At 41.7% G+C, this 9,742-nt stretch overlaps 1 protein-coding gene across 2 annotated transcripts in view; it reads right to left on the bottom strand.

Moving 5' to 3' along the window:
- TMEM266 (transmembrane protein 266) overlaps positions 1-9,742 on the bottom strand; it is a 141,632-nt gene that overhangs the window by 92,820 nt on the left and 39,070 nt on the right. For both annotated transcript variants that reach the window (XM_074285268.1, XM_074285269.1), the window contains exon 2: positions 1,681-1,771. In XM_074285268.1, the coding sequence (XP_074141369.1) occupies positions 1,681-1,694 (14 nt within the window). In that variant the 5' untranslated portion in view covers positions 1,695-1,771. The remainder of the gene's footprint in view (positions 1-1,680; positions 1,772-9,742) is intronic.

Genomic DNA, 9,742 nt, shown 5'->3' with positions numbered 1-9,742 from the left:
CTTGCAGACCTCCAATAATGAGGAATAAAATAAGAAGCATCATGTAATAATAAAAATTTCTTCTTCCCTACCTCTCTTCCTCCCTCCCTCCATTTCTTTTTCCTTTCCTTTCTTCCTTTTCCCTTCTTATCTGTTGCCCTCTTTCCCTTCCTCTTTTTCCTTCTCTCCCTCTTTCCTTCCTTGTTTCCTTCTTCTTTCCTACTTTCCTTCATCCCCTCATTTCCTTCCTTTGTTTCCTCCTCTTCTTCTCTTCCACCTTCCTTTCTTTCCTCCCTCCCTCCTTTTTTTCCTACCTTCCTTCATTCCCTATTTCTTCCTCTTTTCCTATTCCTTTCTTTTTCTCCCTTTCTTCCTTCCTTCCTCCTTCCTCCTTTCCTTCCTTTGTTTTCTCCTCTTCTTCTCTTCCACCTTCCTTTCTTTCCTCCCTCCTTCCTTCTTTTCTTTTCCTAACTTCCTTCATTCCCTATTTCTTCCTCTTTTCCTATTCCTTTCTTTTTCTCCCTTCCTTCCTTCCTTCATCCTTCCTTATTTCCTTCCTCTTTTCTACCTTCATTGATTCCCTCATTTCCTTACTCTTCTTCTCACTCCTTCCCTTCTTCTCTTTTTACCTTTCTTTTCACCCTCTCTTTCTTCTTTCCCCTTCTTCCCTCTCTCCATTTCTTCCTTTCTTCTTTCCTTCCTTCCTATTTAATAAATGTCTTTTATTCATGCATTCATATATTCAGCCTCTAGCCTTTATCTTATCTCTTATTTATTCCTAACACATCTGCTAAAAATTCACAGGTCACTCTCATGCTCAAAATCCTTCGGGCTCTCCCACTGTCAATTGAATAAAGCACAAAAGCACCTGCCTTGGCATTTAAATGTCTTGACGACTTAGTACACACTAGACCATGTGGCCTGTTAGATCTATTGGTTGACTCCAGACACCTGACCACACTTGACTTTTGCATCCCTTCCAGCCATCTTGCTACCCAACCTATCTCACCATCTACCTGTTGATGCTGCTGTGTACTCCTTATTCCCACATCAGCTCCTTGCCATCTCTTGCCATGTGCACAGTAATCAAACAAAATAGATAACCCCAAGGAGATACCAAATACAGCAACGTTCTCTGGGATTTCCCAGAGCAAAATTCCCTCCCCTGGCCATCACCCCCTTATAGGTTTTGTCTTCCCCTATTAGAATGAAGATATCTTGAGGGCAGGGGTTGTCTCTTTTTATATTTGTGTCCCCAATGCTTAGCATAGTCCTAGTTACTGTTTGCTTTTGTTTGTCAAAGGACCATGACCCTGGAGTGGTGATGATTGGTAGTGAGGGAGGGCTGTTCAAGGTCACCAGTCTGACATTCTCCTCTGGAGCTACCTGGGTCCAGCGGCCATTCAGAGAGCAGGATGCCTGGAGATGGCCCTGGATACAGTGGGGAACTTTGGCCTTTTTTAAGCTGAGGTCTTCAACATATCTCAACATAGTAAACATGGCTAAATGCATTTTCCATTCATTCATTCCACTGACAATTTGCCTTCCACCCATTGTTCCAGCCTTTTCGCACCCTGTCCCATCTCACCCAATTCTGTTTTTTGCCAAATGCTCCCTTATCTTATCCAAGGCAAATAGAGTAACTTTCTGGGCTCCATGCTTTCTTTTGGTTACGCTGCCACATCATCTTAGGTTACTTACTGGGGACTGGTCATGGTGAACGGTACATCCGAAGCACTTGGCTTTCCTGATCTTTAGCTGCCCTCCTCTCTGAAGCCTTCATGCATTGTTTCTACAAAAGATAAAAAATCCATTAGGTCCTGAACACAAATAATGGAATGACAGTTTTATCAAAAAAAATTAGACGCAGATTCAGAAAGTCCCAAGTCCTTAGCAAAAACCCATATAGCTCTCTTCAGTAATAACAACAAACAGTTTTTTTTTTACTTAAGCTTATTTAAGCTGACCTAAGTGGCCAGTTTTTGGAAAACCTGGAATTCCCAGCAGCCTCTGCATTTTCTTGTGGCTTCACTAAATATGAAGGGAAGGTTAGGAAGAAAAGATGGATTGACCATATGATAAGGCAGGAAACTGGTACCCTGTGACATAAGGATTAATGGATAGACTAACAGAGAGAAAGTTTGATAGATAGGGAGTAGGTAGTAGATACATAAACAGACAGACAGATAGAAAGACAGAGAAAAATAGATATATGATAGATAGGTAACTAGATAGGTAAATAGACAGACAGGGAGATGGAGCAATACATGAATAGATGGATAGATAAGATATATAAATGTGAGGAATGAATGGATAGATGAAGACAGGAAGATAAATATATGGATGGATAGACAGAAAGACAGACAGGCAGAGTATTTATTATGTATTTATTATGGACTAGGCTCCAGGAATGGGGATCTTTTTTCTGACAAGGGCCATTTGGATGTTTGTAATCTCATTCGCAGGCCATACAACAATGTCACCTTATAGAACTCAAGCAGAGGCTAAGTTGTTGTAGGGAGCTTTCAGCTCATCATTTCCTGTGATCTCCTTGGCAAATTATTTTGCAGACTTTACACAGCCTTCAGTCAAATGTTCCTCACCCTGCCCCCCTGCGTGACAAAGGAAAGGAAGTTTTCCCCACTTTGGGTTGATCCCTGTGGTGGACTTAGGGAAGATCCTGATTTCATAGGCACGATAACAATAGTACCACGAGGGAAATTTGAAAGATTCCTAAATCTCCAAGAAACAGAAAGCAAAGATTAAACCTTATACTTCTTGCATAATGATTTAGCCAGTCACATCGGACAAAAAGACAAGTCAAACAGGATGGGTTTTGATTTGCATTGTTGCAAGGCCCCTCAGCTCCATTTGAGTATCTGTATTCATAAGTCTGGATAAATAGGGTATGCTCAGAGTCTGAGTTTAAGAGGGGAAGAATAACACTCCAGGTAACAGAGACCCCAAACTACAGCCTAGCCCTCAATCCAAGGAGCACTGCAGGGCAGGGATCAGAAGCAAGGTTTCCAACATCTGGAATTGAAAGCGGAAGGGGTCACCGACTAGGAGGCTTTTCATCTTTTAGTATATACAAAGAGTTATCACACAGCTGTTGCCCCTAGAGAGCTCACAATATGTACAGTAGAGAAGACCCTTTTGCCGACCATAAGACTTTGATTTCTAGAATGTCACGGGGAACTGATTCCAACCATTCTGGAAAGCAATTTGGAAATATGCTAAGAAATGACTCGTGTCCGTACTTTTTCATCTTCAGCTCAGAAATACCCCTCCCAAGCATCTACTCCAAGAACATAAAAAAACCAAAGTGAGATCCTGTACACCCCAAATTATTCCCAGCAGCACATTTGGTGAGAGCACCGAAATGGAGACAAAGTCAATTAACCAGGGAACGCATAAGCAACTTGCGACTATTAACGTAATGGAACATTACCGCTCCGTTAGAAACGATGAATACGAAGAATTCAGACAAAGAAAATGCCAGGTTCTTGTTTCCTGAGCAGCTGATGCTGTGATGAGACCCATAAATGGCTTATCAGGCTGTTATTTAAAAATAATAGCCCCCAAACAAAATGTACTGTGAAGCACGGAGCCAAAGGGGAGAGACAGCTGGTCTGGCACTCTCTAAATGCACCATCAATGTGCAAACCTGCTGTCTAGTGATCCTGGGAGAAGGAGAATTCAGCTTGTGGCTTTAGAGTAATTGGTTCTGACTCTCCGGGAATAAAAGTTTGTCTGTTATTTTAAGTTCCAGTCAAAAGTTGCCTGCTGCTTTTAAACCTAGTGCGTTTTCTGACCAAAGTTATGTTAACTTACTGCCACGGCCCTAATGGCCGTCCTTAGGCCACAAATCACAGTCCAGACTTCTTGTGGTAACCCTTCTGTACAGCCTCGGAACACCTGACCTTCCAGACATCTTAGCTCTAGGCCAACAGCAACCTTTTTGTACAGATGGGAAAACTGAGGTCCCCACAGGAAATGTAACTTACCCCGATTTACACAATGGATTAGCCCCTGAACTGGGTCACCTGGCTTTCAGGCTTGAGATCTTTTTTGTTAGTCAACAACTTCATTAGACACTTCCTATGGCGAAGCCAAAATGGGGATTATTTAGAGAAGGCACAGTTCCTACCCTCATGGAGCTTCCAATCTAGCAGGGGAATAAGATATAAAAATAGATCACTGTGTGAGGGAACTTGGTCTGGAAATTATCATGGGTGCCTCATAGGGGAAGTCCTTCCCCCTTTGCCACTATAATGAACAAGAGAATGGAGAACCAATCTGTGTGTGGTCCAAGGGCTCCTTACCCCCTGGGAGGATCCGGGAAGGCTTGAAGCGGCATGACAGGTATAATTGAATCAGGAGGGCTCTCAAGGTGGCAGTAACACTAACTTTCCCCATAGACCTGCCCCACTTCCAGGGCTTTGGGACCATCAGAGTGTTGGTCGATACTACAACCAAGACGGCTCACTTCATTTCTTCCTTTGTGCCATGGCTGAAGCTACCTGCCTGTTCCTGAGGGAAACCTCCTCATCTGTAAGAAAGAGGGTTGTAGGGAAAGTTTGTCAGCTGACACAGAGTGAAGGAACAGAACCCACAGGACGAAGATCTCATAAGATCCCATAAGATGGCCACAATTAAGTGACAGAAAATAGTTCTGAGACTTCAGAGTGCTGATCCAACCAGGACTTGAGAAGTTTTCCTTTCTATTTTTTTTTTTTTTTTTTTTTTTTTTTTGGGCAGGTGAGGCAACTAGGATTAAGTGACTTGCCCAGGGTCACACAGCCAGGAAGTGTTAAGTGTCTGAGGCCAGATTTGAACTCAGGTCCTCCTGCCTCCAGGGCCAGTGCTCTATCCACTATGCTATCTCGCTGTCCTCAGGACAAGGAGGACACATGCTTTGCCACTTCTTGGCAGTGAGATGATGGACTAGAGAGGTCTGGAATGAGGTAGCCACTGTCTGATGTATTCATTGTGCTGAATTTAGGATTTAACTATATTTATTTGTCCAATGGATTATGTGGATGTGAGGGAAATTGATGGGTAGTGAAGAGAAAGACAGAAAGAAAGGAAGGAAGGAAGAAAAAAGGGAGAGAGGAAGGAAGAAAAAGAAAAAGAAGGAAGAAAAAGGAAGATAGGAAGACAAGGAAGGAAGGAAGGGAGGGAGGAAGGAAGAAAGGGAGAGAGAAAGGGAGGGAGGAAAGAAGGAAAAATCTTCAGTGAAATATTTTTTTTAAAATTCACAGAAAGAAATTTAGGGAAACAGACAAGCAGGGTGACACTGATACTATTATTTTAAATTTAATAGATATTTAAAATATCATAGAGATTAGTAGTTTCAAATACAATAAATATTTTCTGAGTTTTGTATATTGAAATATTCATGTTGATGTTTAAGGTCATACTAAAAATCTAATAAAATTAAAGGGATTAAAGTAAATTATCTCTAAGATCCCTTGCAGCTTTAAATATAAGATCTTGTGATTCAGGTGGTTCCTGTCTGTGGAAGCAACAGGATCCAGTGGGAGGCAGTATAGAATAAGCAGGGAGGTAAGAAGACTTGAGTTCAAATTCAGTTCTGCTCCTGATTACCTTGATTGAGTTATGGCTTTTCTCCCTTCCTCCCTCCCTCCTTTCCTTCCTTTTCCTCTCCTCCCTTTCTTCTTCCCTTCTTTCCTTCCTTCCTTCCTTTCCTCCTTCCCTCTTCTCTTCCTTCCTTCTTTCCTTCCTTCCTTCCTTCCTCTTTTTTCTCTCCTTCCTTCCTTCCTTCTTTCCTTCCTTCCTTCCTTCCTCTTTTTTCTCTCCTTCCTTCCTTCCTTCCTTCCTTCCTTCCTTCCTTCCTTCCTTCCTTCCTTCCTTCCTTCCTTCCTTCCTTCCTTCCTTCCTTCCTTTCTTTCTTTCTTTCTTTCTTTCTTTCTTTCTTTCTTTCTTTCTTTCTTTCTTTCTTTCTTTCTTTCTTTCTTTCTTTCTTTCTTTCTTTCTTTCTTTCTTTCTTTCTTTCTTTCTTTCTTTCTTTCTTTCTTTCCTTCCTTCCTTCCTTCCTTCCTTCCTCCTCTCTCTCTCTCTCTCTCTCTCTCTTTCTTTCTTTCTTTCTTTCTTTCTTTCTTTCTTTCTTTCTTTCTTTCTTTCTTTCTTTCTTTCTTTCTTTCTTTCATCTTAACTTAATAATATTAAATTTTTCCAATTATGTGCAAAGATAGTTTTCAACATTCATTTTCATAAGATTTTGATTTCTGAATTTTTTTCTCCTCCCTTCCTAATCTCCCCCTTCAGCAAGACATAAAGCATGAACCTCAGTTCCTTGTCAGTAAAATGGGGATAAGAACATGACCTAGTTTTCAGGGTCATTGGAAGAAATGTGCTTTGCAAATTTTCAAATCCTATAAAAACATGAATTGTGACTACTGTTATTTCTGCTCTCACCCTATTATGCTGCAGTTTTCACAGCCAAAGAGGAGAAAGGGTGAGGGGTTGTGAGCTGCCTTGGCTTCCTTGCAGTGATGTACCTGATAAATAGCCAAAGAGGTCCACAAATGGGACAGATGGCCTTTGCATCCCCAGGGTGCTTGGAGCACAGGGAACCAAGTCCGGCTGTCCCCTTTAATCCCTGTACCTTTAGATCTTTTTCTCCTCCTCAATAGTATTTTGTTTTTCCAAATACATGTAAATATAGTTTTTGATATTAATTTTTATAAGATTTGTAAGATTTTGTTGCAAATTTTTTCTTCCTCTTTCCTTTGCCTCCCCCTTACCCAAGACAGCAAGCAATCTGATACAGATTATACATGTACAATACTTTTAAACATCTTTTCATATTTGTCTTTAGATCTTTTTTGCAAACAAAAAGGGTTGTAGACTTCTCAAATCAGTCAATCAATATATATTAAGTGTTTGCCAGTGCAAAGGCATCGGAGGTATAAGCACAGAATCAAAATGGTCCCTGCCCTCAAGAAACTTTTAGTCTTACAGAGGAGAAAACATGTAAGTATAGAAGTCTACACTTCTATAAATACAATATATATAATACAAGAATAAATACAAAATAACAAGAGGCAGTTGGGAGAAGGGAAGTACTCATAACTGCGGGAAGCAGGAGAGATTTCCTGTGGAAGGTGCTTCAAAGCACCTTTAAAAATTAAGAGATTTTACAAAGTGCAGTGAGGAGCGATTGTGTTTGGAGCATGTGGAGATGGAGGGCTCTAGATGAAGAAGTCGGGGGCCAGACTGTATGTAAGGGTGTGCTATAGAACAAGGCTAGAAAGACAGGGGAGAGCCAGGCTGTAAAGAGCATGAAATGACCTGCAAGGGAGTTTATATTTGACTCTTAAGGTAATGGGAAAATCACTACTGTGTCCTGAGTAGAAAAACGACCTTCAGATTCATGCTTACGGATAAGTCCTTAGCAGGGGGCAGAGAATGGCTTGAGTGAGGAGAGTCTTGGGGCCGAATGATAAGAAGACAAAGTTTCAGGAGAGGATGGTCAGGGTCTGGATGAAGATGATGGCTGAGATGGATGGTAGAAATATCGTGGACCTGTCTCACCTCTCTCTCTCTGAGCCACTCTTTTAAGACAGTAAATTGATGATTTACTCCCCTCTGTCTGGGAAGAATTCTTCACCAGGAGCTCCCTATGCTGGTAAAATGGCTTAAAAAATCCATCCTAGATCCTCTCCCATTTTTATTATGACAGGTTCAGCTTAACTTTGAACTTAAATCCTCATGGTCCATACCTGCCACTGCTAATGATGGATGGAGATAAAGGATTGATGGTTCAAGATATCTTCAATTCTCAGAGGTGGGAGAATCAGCTCCAATCAGCTAGCAGATATTGTCAATCAACTAGCTTTTAAAATGAGAGATGGGAGGCCAGCAGGCAATGTGCATGACTCTGGATTGAATGAGGTCATTCCACCCAGAAATGGCTTCAGTGTCTTGGGAGGCTGGGGGAGTGGATGCGGATGAGAGAGGGATGGTTCATCAGTTTACAGAGAAAACTGTTTCAGGAAAGACGGATGCCATTCTCTGCTCCCCGACCTAGAACGTTTGGTGAGATGCAGTTAGGTGAAGCAGTGAATAGAATATCAGTCCTGGAGTCAGGAAAACCTGAGTTCAAATATGGTCTGGGTGCAAATCACTTAACCTTATTTGCCTCAGTTTCTTCATCTTTACAGATCAGAGAAGGAAGTGGCAAATTACTTTAGAGTCTCTGTCAAGATGATTCTGCATGGGGTTAGGAAGAATTGAACCGAGTGAACAACAACAACAAATGGGCAGAGAAAATGAGAGACACCAGAAGACTAAAACTTTGGGGAGACAGATTGAGGCAGAGAAACAGTTCCTGCTTTTGGCCTCTTGGTCCAGCCTCCATTGCTGCTCCATCTGATTTGCTCCCTTCACTTACTCCCTGAATTACTGAGCTTTGCCCTCCCGTGCCCAGCTGTTCAGCTCACCTCCTTTTTCAGAGCCCATTGTCTCTTCTCTTAAACAGGAATCGCCCTTTCCTGCTCAGGTATTTCCTTAATCAACACATACCCACGTGTTGGTTCTTTCTTGGGTAGGATACAATGGCATGGGGCTAGTGGATTATCAGTGGTCCAGGTGAAAGAGCTGGATGCCCTGTAACCTTGGATGGGACTTGCTAACCCATGGCAGGAAAGCTGGCCATGAGCCCCAGGGATTCAGTAGGACGGTAGACCTAGATTGAGGAGATGTAGGTTTAAATCCCAGTTCATACTCCTACCACCATACCCTTAACCAGGATCAAAAATTTAAGCTCCCCAAGCCTCAGTTTCCTCATCTGTAAGATGGGATCTCTAATAGACTGTCTACAGGGACTGTTGTGAGGACCACTTAAACCTTAAGTGTTAGGGAATGCAATCCCCTTTATTATTGTTATTATCATGTGTTAAAATAATGTTGCCAAGACTTTTTTCTCCCTTTTTTCTCCCTCAACCAGCCTAGGATGATGAATCCCACAGTCGGCGAGGGGGATCTTAGCTTGACACCTTAGGGCTTGTTGAAAATTGCTTCTGAGAGGATTTTGTGTCATTTCATCTGCCAAGGGTGCAGGTCCAGTGATTCACCGCCGTACCACAAGGTCACCTATGATCACCCAAGGGCAATTCATCAAGGATGAGTTATTATTGCCAATCAACAATGAGTTCATAATGATGATGTTATTGATTACCATTCTGATGGATGTTACATAATTATTATTTTTTCATTGATAATGATGAGCTAGCATTATTGATTAATCAACAAGTAGTTATTAGGTATCTACTATATGCCTGGTATATTGTGTTAGGAGTTGAGTATACAAAGATCAAAAAGAGAATCTCTGACCTCAAAAACCTTCCATTCCTTCCATTACTGGTACAGCTGGTCATTTATCCCCATTTAGCAGGTGAGGAAAACCAAGGCAGAGAAGGTAGGTGAACTTCCAAGAATCATGCAGCTCTGATTATGTGATGGTATCATATAGCAGGTATGTATTCAGATTTCTCCTGACTTCAAAACTAGAGCTCTTCCCACTACAGTGTGCTCTCAAGATGAGGTGTGCTATTGCCTTGGGATGTTCTGGTACTGAATCTGAGACTAGTGCATCACTGATTCAGGGCTGCAAGGAACCTCAGAGGCCATTGGGTCCAATGTTCTCATTTTGCCGATGAGAAAATCAGGACCCAGGAAAGCTGTGACTCCAAGCCAGAATTTTTTTCTTTTCTTTTCTTTTTTCTCTTTTCCTTTT

The sequence above is a fragment of the Sminthopsis crassicaudata genome, chromosome 2 (genome assembly GCF_048593235.1).
Source record: "Sminthopsis crassicaudata isolate SCR6 chromosome 2, ASM4859323v1, whole genome shotgun sequence".
Lineage (NCBI taxonomy): Eukaryota > Metazoa > Chordata > Mammalia > Dasyuromorphia > Dasyuridae > Sminthopsis > Sminthopsis crassicaudata.
The sequence above is the reverse complement of the archived record's forward strand: the minus strand, read 5'-3'. Positions and strand labels throughout refer to the sequence as shown.